We start from the raw sequence: 22,232 nt of genomic DNA, 5'->3' as shown, positions 1-22,232 counted from the left end.
TTCTGGTCCTTATGTCTCTGGGGCCTCTCTCATTAGTCTCCCTACTCAGGTTCCAAGCTCAGGGCCTGTGATCTGCTATGATGGCTGGCTTTTTCTCCCACCCAGAGGAGCAGCTGTGCTTGGACCAGCTGGCCAAACTACAGGTTCAGAGAGGAGAAAACCACTGAGAACATTTATTTCACTTAAGGCCATTGGTTTCCAAGTTCCCAACCTTCCTCACCAGGTGGCAGCAACTGGCAGTACCCGGGTTCGGGATGGCTGAAGACAAGGCAGCCACAAGGCTGGTGGTTGTGGAGGCTTTGACAAGGAGGGTAATGGAGGCAGATGCTGGTGTTCCACTGGTAGCCAGAGAGGCAAGCACAATAGAAATTCCCCTCGTGGTTGACATTACACTCTGTGACAGAGAGAAGAGAAGAGGGGGTGGGCAGGCTGTCTGAGGAAGCTAGGTGGGCAGGGCAGACACCTGCCTGATGCCTGAGAGGCTTTAGGGCTGGGTATCTGGACCAATCCCCAAGCTACAGGTGCCTCAGTCAGGCCCATGCATCAGGACTGCCTCCTCAGTCAGGACTCGAAGCAGCAGATGTCTCGGGGGCCAGGGAACAGGTGAAGGTGGAGGTCTGGGCCCACGTTGTCTGTCCCTTGGGCCATCAGCCAAAGTTAGAAGATAGGGGGATGGGGCAGGCAAGGAAGGGTCTGTCTGGTAGGGAGGTGAGGAAGGAGCTGGGCCACGGAGACAGAACCAGGCAGCCCTTCCTCCAGGAAATACAGAGGGGCTCACAGAGTCTCAGGCAAGCTGGCTGCAGGAGGCCCGGGAGCCTATGTTCATTCACTCTCAGCCCCCTTCCCACGCAAGTGGTACCTGTTGTGAGTCTGAGGCCAGTGAGAAGAGGCCTTGGGGAAGAGGAAGCTGAGGCAGCAGGGAGAGTCAGTGTCCTGGAGAGTTCAGGGGGCCAGGTCTTATCTGGAAAGTCCAGATGTACATAGACGGAGACCCGCGCTGATTCTACAGGAGCAGAGGGGACAGCTGGAGAGGACAGGCAGCGAGGCCACAAACCGGTCCCCTCTGGATTCTCTCACCTAGCTGGCCAGTCCCAGGAATGCAGAGCAGACCCCCTCCCACAGCCTGTCCAGGTGCATATAGACAGGGCTCAGGAAGGGAACAAGTCCTCCCCTAGGCACTGTGCCTTCAGATACACGGCTTCATGTCATCCGTCCAGCAACACCTATTTTATGGATGAGGCTCCAAAGACAAATGAGTTCATTTCCAGGCCTCTCCGCTAGAGAACTGGTCACAGACCTGTCCGACTGTGATCAGAGCCAGTCCTCTCTCTCCGCCACCACTCTCTCGCTGCACCTGCCCTCTCCTTTCTGGGTCCTGGGTTTCCACCTCATTCCCGGCTCCCATCTCGTCCCCCTCCCTCCTCCTCCTGTCCATACACTCACCCCCTGCTCCATTCTCTTTGTCCAGGAGCTGCCCAGATCCAGATTCCCCTCCAGCCTGACTCTGTCCCTGGAACAGAACACAGAGGGGGAGACCTCAAGTCCCTTCCAAAGGCACCCCAGGGGCCAGCCTGACTAGTCTCAGCCAGCATGACTCAGTCTCAACCAGCTCTTCTTTTTGCCAGGAGTCAAGTGTACACATCAGGAAGGGAAAGCAGGCTTCTGTTAGGGGGTGCCAGGGATGCAACCCCAGGAACCCTGCTATCCCACCCAAGACCAGGAACCAGGCACGCCCTGGGAAGTCAACATGCTTTGTTTAATTCCTTCCTGCGTTTACCTGTCCCTGGGCCTCTAGGCTAATTGAAATGGCTTGGTCTGGAGCTCCAGCAGCAGAGCTGGACATTGCTGGCTGGGGCCCAGGCGCTTGGGGAGTTTATTCCTTCTGTAGGATTTGACAGCAGGGTGAGCAGAAGGCAGCCTCTTTCCTCCGTCTTTGGTTCCTGTACATTATTTCCTCACCAACTCCTCCTCTGTCAGGGTGAGGGTGGAGGTCTGGGCCCACATTGTCTGGCCCTTGGGCCATCGGCCAAAGCTAGAAGATAGGGGGATGGGGCAGGCAGGGAAGGGTCTGTCTGGTAGGGAGGTGAGGACGGAGCTGGGCCAAGGAGAGAGAACATGGCAGTCCTTCCTCCAGGAAATATGGAGGGGCTCACTGTGTCACAGACCTGAGCCCTGTCTATATGCACCTGCGTGTGCGTGTGGATATCTATCCAAAACCAGATATTGATATAGATACGAATATGGATAAGACGTGAGTATAAGCTGGTCACAATGGCACATGCCTTTAGTCCCAGTTACTTGGGAGGCTGAGGTGGGAGGATCACTTGAGCCCAGGAGTTCAAGTCCAGCCTGGGCAACATGGTGAGAGCATGTCTTAAAAAAGATATAGATATAGATAGATTTAGATACAGATACAGATATATATTTACATAAAGATAGATTTAAATTTAGCAATAGAGATAGATTTAGGCTTAGTGATATATAGACATAGACATAGCCATAGATATAGCTCTCTATTGAGGAGAGCACAGATGGAAGGGCACCCTCTAGACTCTGATGTCTTTCCTCAGATTCTCTCCCATCCTCTAAGCCAATAGTTTCCAAATCTGCAAAATTTTTCTTTTTCTTTTTAAATGGCCAGCTTGACTGAATGAGACTTTATCCAAAGTACAGCAGGTATCATATGAGTTTACAGGGACTCAAATAAGGAAACAAGAGCTATCCCCCACACCCAGGAAAATAAAATTGAGTTCTCAGAGATCTCATAACAAAGCATCCACTTTCCTTACACATTACTTCCTCTCCCCTCAGCCCTTTCCCCACTACCTAGCCTTTCATTCCATGCTTTGTCTCTCCCAATCAGAGGTCCCCATCGTCGCCTCTGCAGACCTTCCCTGGGTCTCACCCCAGTCTCACTTACAGGTTGGGATGCTTGGGCAACTGGTGACCCCAGCAGGGGAAGAGTTGTGGCCAGGAGCAGCAGCGGGGCAGCCGAACAGACCATGGCTCAGTGAAGCAGTCCCTACAAGCCCACGATGCAAATTTCCGCAAGGAAGAGCTGGCAGGGCAGTGTGCAGATGGGATGGGAGGGAAGAGGGGAGGGAGCCAGGGCTGAATTTACAGAGGAAGCGCTACAGCCTGTGACTCTGAGTGAAATGGGAATCCAGGTCACTGTGGGGGCCACCTGGAGCCCACATGCCCCAGTGAGAATGGTGCCCAGGCTCTTCTTGGGCTCTGGACCAAAAGCTCCGAGAGCAGGAGAGGCTTAGGGGTTCGAAGTCACAACCAGCAACATGTCTATAAGCCAGGTTCAGTCATGTTCCCAAGGACCTGGGAAATCTGGATTGTTCTGAACTCCTCAAAGGCTGAATCACTGATCAAACAGTCAAGGTTACAAATGAAAAATAAAGAAAAGATAAAAATATGAGAGCTGATTTTTACTCTAAAATAATTTCCAGATAGACTAGAATCCTCCCTCCCTCCCTCCCTTCCTTCCTTCCCTTCTTTCTCTCCCTCCCTCCCTTCCTTCCTTCCTTTCTTTCTTTGTTTCTTTCTTTCTCTTTCCTCACTCTTTCCTTCCTTCTTTTCTCTCTCTCTTTCCTTCTTTCTCTCTCTCTCGCTTGCTCTCACTCTCGCTCTTTTTCTTTCTTTTAGAAACAAGGTCTCCCTCTGTTGCCTGGGCTAGAGTGCAGTAGCATGATCAAAGCTCATGATCATAGCTCACCATAGCCTCAAACTCTTGGGCTCAAGCTATCCTCCCACCTTAGCCTCCAAAGAACCTGAGATTACACGTGTGCACCACTGCACTGGCCTAGAGTCTTAAATGTAAAAAAGAATCTGAGAGAATACTAGAAAAAATTATCAAGTTATTTCATAAAATAATTTTAAACTGCGGAAGGTTTTTTAAATTGATAATACTGGTTTTTTATGTATTTAAGTTTTTTAAATACATAAAACTGAGAAGCCAAAAAGGAAATAAATTTGACTGTCTAAAAACTTTTAAGTTTGGCCTAAGAAGAATAATTTTCTCAACAAAGGAACTTTCTTCTAGTTTTCATATCAATAAGATAGAAAATAGGCAAAAATGGGAATAGGCAATTCACTGAAGAAGGAATAGAAATAGTTTGATAATGGGCATGCACGGTGGCTCACACCTGTAATCCCAACCCTTTGGGAGGCCGAGGTGAGTGGATCACCTGAGGTCAGGAGTTCGAGACCAGCCTGCCCAACATGGTGAAACCCTGTCTCAACTAAAAATACAAAACTAGCCAGGCGTGGTGGCGCATCTCTGTAATCTCAGCTACTTAGGAGGCTAAGGCAGGAGAACTGCTTGAACCTGTGAGGCGGAGGTTGCAGTGAGCTGAAATTGCACCATTGCACTCCAGCCTGGGCAACAAGAGCGAAACTCTGTCTTAAAAAAATAAAAATAAAAAAGAAGTAGTTTGATAAACATATACAAACCTCCAACTTTACGCATCAGAAATACAAATCAAACAAGAAGGTACTATTTCTCACCTGCTAATTATCAAAAGAGAAAATTTTAATTATATTAAGTATTAAAAGTATAGTTGTACATGTGTGTAAAAACATGTACATAAGAATATTCAAGGCAGAATTGTTTGTGATAGCAAATGAGTTGATTAAACAATCAAAATGTCTATTAAAAAGGGAGAGCTTATATAAATCTTGGGATTTCCAAACAACACATTACTTAAAGTTGTGGGGGAAAAGTGAAGTAGCTTTATTTTGAAGTGATCCCCAATATATGTAGTGAAGTTTAAATATATGTTATATATATTATGCTCCCATGTATGTAAACAAAAGGAATCTATTTAAGATGCTTGTACTTTTATATCCCTAGAATATTTCTGGAAGAATACATCAGAAATTTGACAATAGTTGTTGCTTCTGGAGAAAGGGATTAAGGGTCTGGATGGGTCTGTGTGCTGTTTCATATATAGTTTTTCTAATCATAGACATTTTTTTTTAAAATCAAAAAAAGTTGATTTAAACACACACACAAAGTACGAAGTACCTATGGTAGAAACATAGCCCCATTGCATTTCCACCTCCACCTCCACCTCCAATCCCCCCTTGCCAGTTTTGCTGCTAATGGAAGAGCAGACACACAGAGCAAATACACTCATGGGAGCAATTGCTCTTGTAAATAGCTGATTTCAGAAAACATGAAAATGGTGGAGAATCTGGTTTGAGAACCAGAGAGAGAAGTGAGAGAGAAAACACAGGTGCTGGAGGTAGGATGCTATTAGCATGCTGTGTGCTGTCTGTTGCAGCTATAGGCAGTCTCAGATGGGCCAAGGGGATGTGGGACATCAACAGCATCTGCTGCAGTCTCCAAATGGAGTCTGTCAAGGCATGAAGTGGTCCTAGACCATGCTCAACAGGGTCTGTTGAGGACCAGGAAATACACAAGCAAGAGGTGGACTGAGACCCAGAAGAGTGGCTGCTTCAGTGCCGAGGGGAGACTGAGCCATGGCAGCCCCCAGTTAGGAGAGGCAAGGACGGCCTCCAGTGGAGGGAAGGCTGTTCATCCATCAGCAGGAACACTGAAGGAACAAGGAAGTCCGAGGACATTAGAAAGCTAATAGAGGCTGGGCGCGGTGGCTCACACCTGTAATCCCAGCACTTTGGGAGGCCGAGGTGGGCTGATCACCTGAGATCAGGAGTTCGAGACCAGTCTGGCCAACATGGTGAAACCCCGTTTCTACTAAAAATACAAAAAAATTAGCCAGGTTTGGTGGTGTGCCCCTGTAATCCCAGCTCCTCAAAAGACTGAGGCAGGGAATTGCTTGAACCAGGGAGGTGGAGGTTGCAGTGAGCTGAGATCGTGCCTTTGCACTCCAGCCTGGGTGACAGAATGAGACTCCTCAAAAAAAAAAAAAAAAAAAAAAAGCAAGCTGATAGAGGCTGGGTGCGGTGGCTCATGCCTGTAATCCCAGCACTACACCTTGGAGGCCAAGGTGGGCAGATCATGAGGTCAGGAGTTCGAGACCAGCCTGGCCAAAGTGGTGAAACCCCATCTCTACTAAAATATGAAAATTAGCTGGGTGTGGTGGCGCGTGCCTGTAATCCCAGCTACTTGGGAGGCTGAGGGAGGAGAATCGCTTGAACCTGGGAGGTGGAGGTTGCAGCGAGCCGAGATCACTGCCACTGCACTCCAGCCTGGGCGACAGAGCAAGAATCTGTCTCAAAAAAAAAAAAAAAAAAAAAAGAAAAGAAAAGAAAAGAAAGCTGATGGAGCTGGAGCTGGAGAGGTCCTCCGTATTTCACCCCCAAACATAATTTTCCCTAATTGATTCCCAGCTCATCTCTCATCTTAACCACTTTGAGTTCATGACTAATAGTGACAGTAGAAATGAGAGCAACATATTCCTAGTTCAAGTAAAGCTAAGGTGTCCAAGGTGTTCAAAACTATTGATAAAATTGAGATTTATTTTACACTTTTTAGACTGTTCCTATGATTTTAGAAAAGCTTGAAATGTTTTTGCATGTACAGAGATATCTAGAAAAAGACTGGAGGGAATTGCTGCAGGCTCTCCAAAGCATTGAGTTTACCTCAGTACCCCCCAGCGCCTAGCACCGTGCATTGGAGGCCTTAGGTAATATTTGTATCAAATCAATCAATCAATAAATGAAATACACCAAGACATAAACAGTGATTGTAATTAAATGGTAGGATTTGGTATATTTTTCTACTTTTCTGTATGTTTCAATTTTGTATTCTGTAATAGAAAAGATCTTAATAAAAATATCATATCTGGCTGGGTGCAGTGGCTCACTCCTGTAATCTAATCCCAGCACTTTGGGAGGCCGAGGCAGGTGGATCACCTGAGGTCAGGAGTTCAAGACCAGCCTGGTCGACATGGTGAAAACCCGTCTCTACTAAAAATACAAAAAAAATTAGCCAGGGGTGGTGGTGGGCACCTGTAATCCCAGTTACTCGGGAGACTGAGGCATGAGAATCACTTGAACCCAGGAGGCGGAGGTTGCAGTGAGCCGAGATTGCACCACTGCACTCCAGCCTGGGCAACAGAGTGAGACTCCATCTCAAAAAAAATCTATATATCTGTATATCTATATCAAATCTTACAGTCTTATGGACCGATCAGTTTCTTGGGGTGTCAGGAAGCACCCACAGGCTGAATCAGGTCTTAGGCAAAGTGGAGTTCAGACCAACGGGGACTTATTGCTGCCACCTACCTACTCCCAAGTCCAAAGTGAACCACAAGGTGATTGGCCTTTGTCCCTCCAATATACATAATGATTTTTGGAAACTGATAAGTTTTTAACTGCTGGCAGCTTCTCTGAGCTCCTAGGTTGCTCCTGGACACCTCTAAACATGGATTGTGAAGGCTGCTAGTAAGCAGTGCTCCCTTATTTCATTTTTATTTTTTAGAGACAGGGTCCTGTTATGTTGTTCAGGCTGGCCTCACAGTCCTGGGCCAAAGTGATTCTCCCACCTCAGCCTGCCCAAGTAGTTGGGATTACAGGCGTGAGCCACAGCTGGACCTGGCCTCCATTACTTCTTCTTCTTCTGTGTTTGTTTGTTTTTTTTTTTGAGACAGAGTCTCACTCTGTTGCCCAGGGTGAAGTACAATGGTGCAATCTTGGCTCACTACAACCTCCATCTCCTAGGTTTAAGTGATTCTCCTGCCTCAGCCTCCCAAGTAGCTGGGATTACAGATGCCCACCACCACACCCAGATAATTTTGTATTTTTAGTAGAGACGGGGTTTCACCATGTTGGCCAGGCAGGTCTCAAACTCCTGGCCTCAAAAGATCCACCTGCCTCGGCTTCCCAAAGTGCTAGGATTACAAGCATGAGCCACCGCGCCCGGCCTCCATTACCTCTTATAGAAAGTAACTGCTGGGCCCAGGTGTGGTGGCTTATGCCTGTAATCCCAGCACTTTGGGAGGCCGAGGCGGGTGGATTGCTTAAGGCCCAGGAGTCCAAGACCAGCCTGGGCAACATGACAAAACCTCAATATGGCAAAACTTCATCTCTACAAAAAGTTAGCTGGGTGTGGCGGCACATGCTTGTAATCCCAGCTACATGGGAGGCTGAGGTGGGACGATCACCTGAGCCCAGGAGGTCAAAGCCACAGTGAGCTGTGATCGTGCCACTGCACTCCAGCCTGGGCAACAGAGCAAGACCCTGTCTCAAAAGAAAAAAGAAAAGAAAGAGAGAAAGTAACTGCTGGGGTTGCTACATATTAGTTACCTCTATGAACCAGACATTGAATCTTGGTGTATTTTTTTTAACTTTTGTTTTAGGTTCAGGGGTACAAGTGCAGGTTTGTTACATAGGTAAACTTGAGTCATGGAGGTTTGTTGTACAGATTATTTCATCACCCAGGTATTAAGCCTAGTACCCATTAGTTATTTTCCTGACCCACCCTCTGAAAGGCCCCAGTGTGTGTTGTTCCCCTCTATGTGTCCATGTGTTTTCATCATTTAGCTCCCACTTATAAGTGAAAATATGTGGTATTTGGTTTTCTGTTCTTGTGTTAGTTTGCTAAGGATAATGGCCTCCAGCTCCATCCATGTCCCTGCAAAAGACATGATCTCATTCTTTTTTATGGCTGCATAGTATTCCATGGTGTATATGTACCACATTTTCTTTATCCAGTCTATCATTGATGGGCATTTAGGTTGATTACATGTTTTTGCTACTATGAACAGTGCTGCAATGAACATCCACATGCATATGTCTTTATAAAAGAATGATTTATATACCTTTGGGTATAGACCCAGTAACGGGATTGCTGGGTAGAATGGTATTTCTGTCTTTAGGTCTTTCAGGAATTGCCACTGTTTTCCACAATGGCTGAACTAATTTACACTCCCGCCAACAGTTTATAAGTGTTCCTTTTTCTCCACAGCCTCGCCAGCATCTGTTAATTTTTGGCTTTTTAGTAACAGCCATTCTGACTGGGGATCTTGGTGTATTTGCACAAATACAATTTGGGTTCAGAGGTCATGACAGCTGTTATGCGATACAGGATTTCTGCTGGTTGCTACCAAGCTGTGGCCAGTGGCAGCGGCCACATCATGGGACATGTGTAGAGAGAAGGGGAAATGCACAGCTGTTCAACCAGCTGCAGGACAATTCCAGTAATGGCAAGTCAGCTAATCCTCGGCTGACACAGAAAACTCTAATATAGAAAGAGTCTGTTCAAAATTGTTTGATGCTATAAAATTACTTATCTGTGAAATATTTGACAAGAAGAGGTATTTTAACAAAAAGCTGGACACATATATGTCTTTATTGGAAAAAAGATATTTCTGACATTAAAATGTTAAAAGAAATGGTATAAAGTTATTCAGAAGGAATAATGACAGGCTTAGATCTATAATTTAAGTATCTAAGTCTGGACCCTAGAATGAGATCCTGTATTTGCTGTCTGGGACTGTTCAGAAAACCCTGCTTCAGCGTTTATATTAAAGCTATGTACCTGAAGAGCACAACTTAGAGAAGCTGAAGAAACTCATGGAATTTCTGATGCTTTCTTTGATTCTTACAAGATGTGGGGTCTTCACAAAAGTTTCATGCTGACCTTATATACAAATAAACCTATGGAGAGACCAGGACATTAGAGTGGAGAAGAACTGTTTCTTCTAAAGATAAAATAATTTCAAATCCTCAAGCCAGGGTCCTGACTAATTTTAAGGCATAATTCAGGGTTATAATCTTATAAACTTAAGTATCTGTTAGGTACCATTCCCCATCTATTAAAACCCATTAATGAAAATTATTTTATAATTTTGGAGGTATAGATGACCTACTTAAGTGTGAGACAAAATCCTGAAATCATATAAGAGAAGATGACTAATGTGAGTATAAAAAATATAAGATATACAAATCCTGGACGGCTGCAAGATGGTAGTATTACTCCATGAAAGAAGAACAATTTTCTCTCTGAGTCAACAACTACGTGTTATGGTTTGGAAAGGGGTCACTAATAGGAAAGCAGACATGAGTCAGCTTCATTAATGGAAAAGCTGAGTGAGAGAAGGTGATTTTGATCTGAGCCAAGTGTACTTCCCAATACATCCCCCTCGAACTGAATTCACTAACTCAGTCACTGGCACAGCAAGGCATCTCCAGGTCTACCTGTCTGGGGACGGGGAGCTGAGGACAAGTATGGAGGACTGGCCACTTCAAAAGACGGGGCACCCAGAGCTCATTCTCCAAGTCTTACCAGAATATATCCTTATCAGAAGGATATATTCTGGTTCTCTGGTCAGAAATCCCTCTCTGTTCCCCTTACGTCAAAAAGTGATATAAGTCACTTTTTGCTTCGGTGAGAGGGAGAGGGAACAGAAAATATATCCTTCTGGAAGTGGAAGTTCCTTTCCCTCTGTGGAAATGGGAGAAGTGAGTACGCATTCCCTGCCAAACCATGCAGTAGTGAACTTATTTCAATATTCTAGTGAGCAGGAAAACGGAAAAACTTCATTTAATGATGAAATATACAAGTAAGTAGATTTTATAAAGTCAATAAACCTAGAAAATATTTTTGAGTAGCCTGTTAGAAGCCCTAGAGAAATGTGTGTCAAGGGCAAAAAATAGCAGGTCCTTGTACTGAGAACCTATTGTTCATGAGTATATTCTACTTATTTTCTGACTCATTTCTTAGAAACTGCCCTCTGCCCATAACCACAGGTTTACCGTCGAAGTAGCCTTTTTCTTTTTTCTTTGAGATGGAGTCTCTCTCTGTCACCCAGGTTGGAGTGAGATGGCACAATCTTGGCTCACTGCAACCTCCGTCTCCCAGGTTCAAGCGGTTCTCTTGCCTCAGCCTCCCAAGTAGCTGGGACTGCAGGCACCCACCACCACTCCCGGCTAATTTTTGCATTTTTATTAGAGATGGGGTTTCACCATGTTGGCCAGGCTAGTCTCAAACTCCTGACCTCAAGTGATCCACCTGCCTCGGCCTCCCGAAGTGCTGGGATTACAGGAGTGAGCCACCATGCTTGGCCAAAGTAGCTGTTTTACACTTGGTTACACTAATCCCTGATTACAGTACAGTCCACATCTAAAACCAAGTGGGAACAATTTCTCTCTTCTGGGGTAATTTTGGAACTGGGACCCAGTGAGAGTCTGGGGTTGGGCCTACAACTTGTAAACTCAGCAGCTCTTGGTTTTCTGTCATGGGGACTGGGAAAATAGTCTGAGCTCCAAGGAAAAGTAAAATTAATGTGGATACAGAAACAGACAAACATGAGGTGAGTTCCTCTTCAAATTCAGTTTATCCCTGATGTTCATTTGCACTCCTGATCTTTAGTTCCTTCAGAGAACCTGACTTCCTTTCATTATTTCCCTTTGAGCTGGATAGAGCAGCTTTCTGTTACTTGCAGCTAAAAGAATGTATCAATACATGCTCAGAAAAACCAAGGATGCTGTATCAGTACGTCTGAGTCTGTTCTGTGTTGCAATAACAGAATACCACAGACTGGGTAACTTTTTTTTTTTTTAAATAAGGCATTTATTTCTTACAGCTCTGGAGGCTGAGAAGTCCAAGGTTGAGGGGCTCACATCTGGTGAGGGCCTTCCTGCTCTGTCATCCCATGGCAGAAGATGGAAATTCAAGAGAGCACATGAGAGAGAGAGAGATGGTGGGGTGGGGGCGGGAGAGAGAGAGACAGAGACGGAGAGAGAAAGAGGAAGGGGGCCCTAACTTATCCTTTTATTAGGAGCCTACTCCCAGAGGACTCCAGGACTGTAAGAAATAAACATCTTCTTTTAAAAAAAAAATTTTTTTTTGCCAGTCTGTGGTATTCTGTTATTGCAACACAAAATGGACTCAGAGTCCTCACAACCTAATCACCTCTTAAAGATCTCCACCCCTCAACACTGTGGCATTAGGGATTAAGTTTCCAACACATGAACTTTGGGGGACACATTCAAACCACAGCATGGTAGAAAAGTGGTCATTATATTAGGAATGGGATTAATGAGCCTTGTGATTCGAGACAACCACTTCATCTTTCTAGACCTCAGTTTTCACATCAATAAAATGGAGTTAAAATATATGGTCTTTGCAGTATTTAAAAGTGGTGTTCTGTTTCTTTCTGGCTTCCATGGTTTCTAAAACAAAATCCACAGCCATATAACTCATTGATCCCCTATAAGTAATGTATCATTTTTCCTTGGCTGCTTTCAAGATTTTTTCTTTGACTTTAGTTTTTAGCAGTTATGATGTGTTTAAGGTGGGCTTTCTTTGGACTTATCCTTTTTGGATTTGGCGAGCTTTTGCATCTGTAGATTTATGTCTTTTATCAGCCACTATTTCAAATTGTTTTTCTGCACTGAATTATTTCTCCTCTTCTCTGGCGCTCTAATGACACAACTATTAGGCCTTTTTAGTATTTTTTTTTTTTTTTTTGAGACGGAGTCTCGCTCTATTGCCTAGGCTGGAGTGCAGCGGTGCTATCTCCGATCACTGCAATCTCCTCCTCCCAGGTTCAAGCGATTCTCCTGCCTCAGCCTCCTGAGTAGCTGGGACCACAGGTGCATGCCCACACCTGGCTAATTTTTTGGTATTTTTAGTAGAGACGGGGTTTCACCCTGTTAGCCAAGATGGTCTCGATTTCCTGACCTCATGATCCGCCCGCCTCAGCCTCCCAAAGTGCTGGGATTACAGGCATGAGGCACTGCGCCCAGCTGCCTTTTTAGTATTTTATCCACAGATCCCAGTGGCTCTGTTCAGGTTTTCAATCTTTTTTCTCTGGTTTTCAGATTGGATCGTTTCTATTGATCTATCTTCAAGTTGACTGACTTTTTTCTCTGTCATCTCTGTTCTGCTGTTAAGCCTGGATAGACAGAATAATGACCACCCAAAGATGTCCATGTGCTAATCCCTAGAACTTCTGGATATGTAAATGTATATGTCAAAAGGGATTTTGCAGATGTGATTAAATTATGAATATTGAGAGGGATATTATCACGGATAATCTGTGTGGGCCCAATGTAATCACAAGGATCCTTGTAAAAGGGAGACACGAATGTGAGAAACAAAAAAGCACAGGTTGAACTGATGCAGCACTTTATTTATGTATTTATTTTTTGAGACAGGGTCTCACTCTGTTGCCCAGGCTGGAGTGCAGTGGCACAATCATGGCTCACTGCAGCCTTGACTTTGTGGGCTCAAGTGAGCCTCATCCTCCTGGGTAGCTGGGACCACAGGTGTGTGTCATCACGCTTGGCTAATTTTTATTTTTATTTTTTGTAGAGATGGGGTCTCACTATGTTGCCCAGGCTGGTCTCAAACTCCTGGGCTCAAATGATCCTCCTGCCTTGGTCTCCCAAAGTTCTGGGATGACAGGTGTGAGCCACTGTGTCCAGTGAAACTGATGCACTTTAAAGATAAAGGAAAGGGCCTTGAGGCAAGGATTGATGACAGGCTCCAGAAGTTGGAAAGAGCAAGCAAATGGATTCTTCCCTGCGGTTTCCAGAAGAAATGCAGATCTGCTGACATCTTGATTTTACCTCTGTAAGATTCATTTCACACATCTCACTCTCAGAACACATTACATTACATATTACATTTGTTTTGTTTTAAGTCACTACATTTGTAGGTATTTATTATAGCAGCCATGGTAGTAATTTAATACAGAGCTCATGCAATAACTTTAACATTTTTGGTTATTATATATTTCAGTTCTAAAGTTCCCATTTGGTTCTTTATATTTTCTATTTCCTCCTTGAGGCTTTTCGCCCTTTCTTCTGTTTTTAAAACAGTGTTCACATTTACTTATGGCACTTTTGTAATAGGTACTTTAATGCCTTTTTCAGGTAATTCCAACATCTTTGTCATCTCAGCATTGGTAAATGTTGATTGTTTTTTCCCATGTGAGTTGACATTTCCAGGTTCTTCAAATGCCAGTTAATTTTGAGTTTTATCCTGGAAATTTTGAATATTATGTTATGAGACTCTGGATCTTGTTTAAAACCTGTGGGAAGTGTTAATGTTTCTTTTTTAGCAGGTAATCTACCTGGCTTGGTTCAATCACAAGTTCTGATCAACCCACTGCGGACTGTGCTTTCAACATCAATTCTCATTTCAAAACCTTTACGGTGCTATTCAGATCTTCTGCAGATGTGTGCCACCCAGTGGCCGGCCCGGGACCTGCGTGATGGATGGTCGATCTCTTAGTGCAGTTCTGCTGGTGGTTTGTGGTTTAGAGTCAGATCCACGCCTGTACAACTGGGAAGTGATCCCAGGAGCTCATAAAACTGTATGGGGTCATCTTCTTGTCCTCTTCCTTTCTGGTCATTCTAGTACTTTCTGATTCCCTGGGACTCCTCTCTTTGGTTCTCTGGCCAGAAATCCAGGGCTTTATTTCCCTGCTTTACCATGCACTTACTGTGACTGTTCACAGGTGGGGCCTTGTAGCAGAGACAAAAAGCAATGGAGGTTTGCCTTGCCCTCTTGGCACCATAAATTCTGATCAGAGGAAGTTCCCCTCCCTCAGAGTTCTCGGCTCCTGCGGATCCTCACCGCCACTGCTGCCATGGGATTGCTTAGAGGCTGGGTGTGAAAGAACAGAGAAAAAAGAAAAACAAGGTAGAATTTCCTCCACTCTCTCTGAGTGTTAGGGTCTTCCTTCCCTCTCCTTGAGCCAGACCTAGGGGGTTTCTTCTGTAGTTCTGTCTGTCTGTGCAATTGCCCATTTCTGGATTTGAGGTTGCCTTGAGTTCAGGCCAGTGCATACCAGAAGAAAAAATGTGAAGCTCACCACCAGTTTGGTAGTATTTTGAATTCTGGACTTCTTCCCCAATCCACCTGCTACTATTTACTTTCTAGAGTCCTCAAATATCAGTTCTGTGCATCTTCACTCAGTGGGAGAGACAGGGTGGAGGATGCTTACTCCATCTTTTCTAGAACTGGGCCCCTGCGTCTCACAATTTTGATATGTATTTTTATTATCATTTCATTCAAAATATTTTCTGATTTCCCTTTTGATTTCTTCTTTGTCGGCTACTTAGAAGTGTTATGTCTTAATTTCTAAACAAAAGAAATTTTCTGGTTATATTTTTGTTACTGCCTTTAGCTTGATTGCATTCTTGTCAGAGAAGATCACCTTTATGATTATCAATCTTTAATATTTTTGAGGTCCGTTTTATGGGCCAGCATATGGTCAGCTTTTGTAAGTGTTCTGTATGTAATAAAAAAGTATGTGTGGCCAGGCACAGTGGCTCACACCTGTAATCACTTTAGGAGGCCGAGGCGGGTGGATCACCTGAGGTCAGGAGTTCAAGACCAGCCTGACTAACATGGCGAAACCCTGTCTCTACTAAAAACACAAAAATTAGCTGGGCGGGGTGGCATGCACCTGTAATCCCAGCTACTCAGGAGGCTGAGTCAGGAGAATGGCTTGAACCCAGAGGCAGAGGTTACAGTGAGCCGAGATTGCACCACTTCACTCCAGCCTGGGTGAAAGAGCAAAACTTCATCTCAAAAACAAACAGACAAAAAAGTATGTGTATTCTGAGCTGAGCACAGTGGTGTGTACCCATAATCCCAGCTACTTGGGAGGCGGAGGTGGGAGAGTCACTTGAGCCCAAGAGTTTGAGGCTGCGGTGAGCTATGATTGTGCCGCTGTACTGCTGCCTGGGTGCAGAGTGAGACCAATCTTTAAAATACAAAAAACAAAAGGCAAAAACAAAACAAAAGAAACAAACAAAAAACCTTTAGATATCTGTTATAAATAGCACATATTTTGGTTTAGTTTTTTTTAAATCAGTTAGACTACCCTTACCTTTATTAAATCATTTATGCTATTTATAGTCAATTATAATTACTGATAAGTTTAAACCTGTTGTCTATGTGTTTTCTATTTAGTCCACTTTTTCTGCTCCTTTTTTTCTCCCTTATTTCCCTGTTTTGAGTTAATTTCTTTTGATAATTATCTCATTTGAACTCCTCCCCCATTAGCTTTTAGTTACACATATTTTTACCACTTATTTAGAAAGTTTCTTTAGAGATGATAACATGCGTCTTTGACATCTCAAGGAGTTTAGAACACTTTAACTTCTTTTATTCCCCAGACTTCTACACTGGAATGTGTTAAAATAGAAATCTGTTCAGTAGTTGGGTAAACGAGTTTGCCTTGTGAGGGAACAGACATTTTAGACACTGGGAAACACAGTTAAAAAGTACACAGGAATGATGCAGATTCTTGTGCTGTCAGAGAACTACAGTACTGCAGTTTGGGATCATTGCTGCCAGAGGTGTGAATAAAAATGGAGGTGGAATTAGATCATGAAGGGCTGTCCATACTGGAAAGCAGGATGGGAAGCCAACAAACTAGAGAGCAACTACTTGAAAAGAAATAGCACAAAACAAAAAGTGATGAATACAAAATTAGGCCAGGCATGGTGGCTCACACCTGTAATTCCAGCACTTTGGGAGGCCAAGGTGGGTAGGTCCCATAAGCTCAGAAGTTTGAGACCAGCCTGGGCAACATGGTGAAACCCCGTCTCTACAAAAAATAGAAAAATTAGCTGGACATGGTGGTGTGTGCCTGTAGTCCCAGCTACTTGGGAGGCTGAGGTGGGAGGATCACCAGAGCCCAGGAGGTCAAGGCTACAGTGAGCTGTGATCATGCCACTGGTCTCCAGCCTGGACAACAGAGTGAGAGTCTGTCTCAAAAAATATATATACAAAGTTATAACCAAACTTTATGTTAATTTTTTTTTTTCTATTTTTGCAGAGACAGGGTCTCACTATGTTACCCAGGCTGGTCTTGAACTCCTGGCCTCAAGCAATCCTCCCACCTCAGCCTCCCAAAGTGCGGGGATTATAGACACTAGCCTCCATGGCTAACCCTCAAATCTCAAAGGTTAAGAAAGTTTTAAATTTTGTATTATAACTGTATTGTTTGCTTGTTTGTTTCTCCGACAAGATAAACTGAAAGTTAACTCAAACTTGAATGCCTAAGGAACCACAGGTATTCATCAACACTCCCTCCTCTCCTAGGAAAATATTTCCTTCCAGGTTTTCCCTAAATCTTCCACCTCCCTAGTACTTGTAACCAGTGAAATACTTCCTCGACTTATTGCCTCTACTCCAGAACCATTCACAGTGCTCTTTGGAAAGCATGTTTTATTATGAGCAAGATTCTTTCCAGTATCAAGTTTTTCTTAGAACACTCAAGTTAATCCCTTATAAATATCCTTTGATTAGAAAGCAGGATGGGCTCCTTGAGTCCAGTTGGTATTATGATATAGGTGTAGGCCATTTGATGGGTCACAATTGCTGAACATAAGAGAATTGATCACACAATACTTAGGCCACATAAAAATGAGATTAGGTACCAACCTCTCCTCTTAAATCTGGGGTAGGATTAGTTTGGACCTTTATCTCAGAACTAAAGAATAAATCCCACCAGCCGGGCATGATGGCTCAAGTCTGTAATCCCAGCACTTTGGGAGGCCGAGGCAGGCAGATTGCCTGAGCTCAGGAGTTCGTGACCAGCATGGGCAACACCATGAAACCCTATCTCTACTAAAATACAAAAAATTAGCCAGGCATGGTGGCATGCGCCTTTAGTCCCAGCTACTTGGGAGGCTGAGGCAGGGGAATCGCTTGAACCTGGAAGGTGAAAGTTGCAGTGAGCCGAGATTGTGCCACTGCGCTCCAGCCTGGGCGACAGAGTGAGACTCTGTCCCCCGCTGCCGCAAAAAGAAAAAAGAAAAGAAAAAAAAGAATAAATCCCACCAAATAGGAGTTTTCAGTCAAATGAATTAAGACACCACACTTGGCTGGCGCGGTGGCTTATGACTGTCATCAAAGCACTTTGGGAGGCCAAGGTGGGTGGATCACTTGAGTCTAAGAGTTTGAGGCCAGCCTGGGCAACATGGAAAAACCACATCTCTACAAAGAATAAAAAAAATTAGCCTAGTATGGCGGTGCATGCCTGTAGTCCCAGCTGCTTGGGAGGCTGAGGCAGGAGGATCACTTGGGCCCAGGAGGTCGAGGCTGCAGTGAGCTGTGACCACACCACTGCACTCCAGCCTGGGCAAGAGAGTGAGACCTTGTCTCAAAAAACAAAAAAAGAAAAAGAAAAAGAAAACCACTCTTTTTGAGCGAAGTAGAATACCTAGGTTAAAAATATAAAAGCAATCCGATAAACTACAAAAACAAACTTTGATTTTAGATTATCAAAGCAATGCAGGCTTGTCAAAAAAATTAAAACGATTGAGACATTTGTCATTTAGAAACCAAAAGTACTTATGGCTCCCTTTCTAATCATGAAATGAACCAAAGTATATGCTTTGCCTATCAGTTGTTTACTTAAAAAGTGTTATGTTTCTAGGCTGGGTGCAGTGGCTTACGCCTGTAATCCCAGCATTTTGGGAGGCCGAGGAGGCCGAGGAGGGTGGGTCACCTGAGGTCAGGAGTTTGAGACCAGCCTGACCAACATGGAGAAACCCCGTCTCTACTAAAAATTCAAAATTAGCCGGGTGTGGTGGGGCATGCCTGTAATCCCAGCTACTCGGGAGGCTGAGGCAGGAGAATTGCTTGAGCCCAGGAGGCGGAGGTTGTAGTGAGCTGAGATCGGGCCATTGCACTCCAGCCTGGGCAACAAGAGCGAAACTCCATCTCAAAAATAAAAAAGTGTTATGTTTCTTGTTCTTATTTTTAAAGATCAAATAACCAGAACTATTCATATTGCTCTCACACACACAAAAGAAATATACAAAGATTTTTTTAACCTGAATATCATTCTCTGATTTTTTTTTTCTTGAGAACCTGTGAATTAAAAAAAAAAAATTTAGGCTGAACACAGTAGCTCATGCCTGTAATCCCAGCACTTTGGGAGGCCGAGATAGGTGGATCACCTGAGGTCAGGAGTTCGAGACCAGCCTGGCCAACATGGTGAAACCCTGTCTCTACTAAAAATGCAAAAATTAGCTGGGCATGGTGGCACGTCCCTGTAATTCCAGCTACTCAGGAAGCTGAGGCAGGAGAATCGCTTGAACCCACGAGGCGGAGGTTGCAGTGAGCCGAGACTGTGCCACTGCACTCCAGCCTGGGAGACAGAGTGAGACTCCAACTCAAAAAAAACCAAAATTAAATAAATGTATTAAAGAATGGCTCCAGAAGTGGAAATAACCTGACATTCATCAGTAGTGGAATGGATAAACAAACTGTAGATAGGTATGCAATCTGCTACCATACAGAAACAGAAATGAATGAACTGGGTCTATATGCATCAATCTCAAAACAATGTTGAGTGTCTTTTTTTTTTTTTCAGTTGGAAACATTTTAGATATTTTAAGACAAAAAATGAGCATGGACTTTTTTTTTTTTTTTAAACACACATACACATCTAATGGCCAAAGTGCACTAAGGAAATGAGCTCCTGATCTGTCCTCCGCAGTCCCCATCCTGTGGTTGAAGCTTTTGCAGGCCCTCCCTCTTCCTCTCCAATGCACTAGAAAGAGACAGTGGCTGCTTTACACCACAGCCATAAGGCGTTTTGACAGATGGAGGGCACTGCTGAAGTTGGGAGTCTTTCTGTAAGATGAAGGAGGGAGACTTCTCCCCACCAAGTTTAGATAGATCAATGTGTTGAAGTTTAAAACAAAAATAAAAATAATTCACATAATTAGCACTTCAAAAAATACTGAATTTCAGATTTCCCACCAAGACAGCTCAAACAGAGCAGTGACAATCTAGATCTTTCCATTCCTCCTGACAGCAGGCTTAGGCCCTAGAAGTATCTGCCGCGACTGCAGCTGCTGCCTTGGCTCCATTTGTGACCTTTCAGGCTCAAAGGCAACAGGAAGAACCAGGGTCATAAAGGAAGTGGGCCCAACCTGCAAGGCTGTGTTGGAAAACCTGTACATTTTTTGACCTATGAAGACGGAGAGGTTAAAAGTGGCTCTGGCCAGGGACCAAACCCTCTCCAGGAACATGTCTGTTAGACCCCACAGTCTCTCCAACAGGGTCTCATCTAGCTCCTGTTGTCAACCTCTTTCAGCTCTTCCTCAGGCTTCTCAGAGGCACCTTTCAGAAGAAAACTTGTGTTCTGGGATAAACGCTTGTTTTCTATACTCACACAGAACTTCTGGTGACCAAATGTGTGGGGTTTTCCCACACCAAGCAATCCTCCATTACTTGGTGGACACCGCTGGGTGTCCTACAATTTAATTCAATACTGATGCTGTCTAGTCGGAGTGTGAGATCTTACAGGTTAAGGGCTCAGTCTCACAGGACTGCCCCTTGCCACCCAGTTCAGACACCAATTTGCAAGTCCAGTACGTCACCTGTGCTTCTGATTGGCCAGCTATAAAACCCACGACTCCCTCCTCAGTTTCAGTAATTGGTTAGAACAGCTCATGGAACTCAGAAATAACAGTTTACTTAGTAGATTACTGGTTTGTTATAAAAGGATACAACTCAGGAACAGCCAGACGGGAGGGAGGCACAGGGCAAGGTACTCAGGAAGAGGTGCGGAGCTTCCATGCCTGCTCTGGGCACACCATCCTCCCAGCATCTCCACATGTTCACCAGCCTGTAAGCTGTCTGAACTCCTGTACTCCAGGGAGTTGTTTGGAGGCTTCCTCATGCAGGCATGATTGATTATTAACTCAATCTCCAGCTCCTCTCCCCTCCCAGGAGGGTGGGGAGCAGGGTGGAAAGTTCCTAGCCTCTAATCACGTGGTTGGTTCCCCTGGCAACCATCCTGAGGTTATCCAGGAGCCCCTAGGTACCAGTCATCTCATTAGCACGCAAAAAGACCTTACATTTTGAAGACTCCTAAACAGGGGCAGAGAACAAATATATATTTCTTATTATGTCACAGGGAGCGATTCCTCCAGGGACAGGAGCACCCCAGTGTCAGAGCAGCAGTTGTGGCAACCAGTGGTTATGGGGATCCCCAGCCACAGATGCCTTCTCTTAGCAGACAATCACTTATTCTAATACATACCTAGGTTTTCTAACACAAAAGTTTTTACTTCTAGCATAAAATAAAATTTAAAGGGCTGTACCTGTACAAGAATAGGATTTCATAAAATGTATTTTATTTACTATTTTTTTTTAAGACAGAGTCTGGCTGTGTTGCCCAGGCTGGAGTGCAGTGGTGCCATCTTGGCTCACTGCAACCTCCACTTCCCAGGTTCAAGCAATTCTGTCTCAGCCTCCTGAGTACTGGGATTACAGGCGCACGCCACCACGCCCAGCTAGTTTTTTTTTTTTTTTGTATTTTTGGTAGAGATGGGGTTTCACCATGTTGGCCAGGCTGGTCTCGAACTCCTGACCTCAAGTGATCTGCTCGCCTCAGCCTCCTAAAGTGCGTGAGCCACTGTGCCCAATTAAAATTTAAAGGGCTGTACCTGTACAAGGATAGGATTTTTAAAAATCACCTTTAGTAGTTAGCCAGGCTCAGCAGCACACACCTATAGTCCCAGCTACTTGGGAGGCTAAGGCAGGAGGATCACTTGAGTCCAAGAGTTCAAGACCAGCTTAGGCAAGACAGCAAGCTATCATCTCAAAAAAAAAAAAAAAAAGTAAATTAAAAAAACCACCCACAATGCTTTAATCCTAATTTTCCTTGTGGTTTTTGAGCTATTTTTTTATTTGCAAGCCTTACCCCTTTGTAGCAATTTAGACTTTAGAGTACCTCTTAATGCCTTCATTCTTTATTTCAAATTCCTCTAGAAAAGCTGTTAATTCACATCCTCCTGATTACTTTCTCCTGATTGCTTTCAAGAGAAAACTAGCTGGTGGCTACCTCAAGGGCTTGCTTCTCAAAACACCCCTTTAGCATTTTGCATTCCTATTCTCATGCCAAAACCAGGAAGATAAACCTTATATGGGCAATTTGTTGATGTTCACACTGAGTCCCTTTGATCATCTCCCCGCCATTAAAACACAGGTTATCCTAACAAGCATTCTATTAACGCAATGACTTGTCCTCTCCTACTTTATATTATAAAACCATAGAACCTATAGTTACCTTATCATGTAGGACTTTATAGGTCTACATTTTAGCTTTGCATAATTTGCAATAATGTTCTGGTAGATATGCCTGTAAAAGTACTAAATTTTAAGCAACTTTATCTACAATGATAAAATGCCCACAAATTAAAAACACCGAATTCATGACATCCTCTGTCTTTTTCCCTGGTTATCAATAAATACATTTTTAGTTGTAACAAGTATGCATATGTTATTTTGTGCTTTGCTTTTTTCC

The 22,232-nt window shown here is 44.1% G+C and overlaps 1 protein-coding gene across 3 annotated transcripts in view; it reads right to left on the bottom strand.

The window, feature by feature from the left end:
* ADGRF3 (adhesion G protein-coupled receptor F3) overlaps window positions 1-22,232 on the bottom strand; it is a 41,360-nt gene that overhangs the window by 7,882 nt on the left and 11,246 nt on the right. The window contains exons 1-5 of one of the 3 annotated variants that reach the window (XM_055108147.2): window positions 2,827-6,610; window positions 1,960-2,072; window positions 1,444-1,510; window positions 860-1,003; window positions 221-394 (exon numbers count right to left, since the gene is read on the bottom strand). In XM_055108147.2, coding sequence (XP_054964122.1) covers window positions 221-394; window positions 860-1,003; window positions 1,444-1,510; window positions 1,960-2,072; window positions 2,827-3,004 — 676 coding nt within the window. In that variant the 5' untranslated portion in view covers window positions 3,005-6,610. Of the gene's footprint in view, window positions 1-220; window positions 395-859; window positions 1,004-1,443; window positions 1,511-1,959; window positions 2,073-2,826; window positions 6,611-22,232 lie in introns of those variants that run through there. The other 2 variants (XM_003827056.7, XM_024927632.5) reach the window with 2 other exon arrangements.

This window comes from Pan paniscus, chromosome 12, assembly GCF_029289425.2.
Source record: "Pan paniscus chromosome 12, NHGRI_mPanPan1-v2.0_pri, whole genome shotgun sequence".
In the NCBI taxonomy this organism is placed as follows: domain Eukaryota; kingdom Metazoa; phylum Chordata; class Mammalia; order Primates; family Hominidae; genus Pan; species Pan paniscus.
The sequence above is the reverse complement of the archived record's forward strand: the minus strand, read 5'-3'. Positions and strand labels throughout refer to the sequence as shown.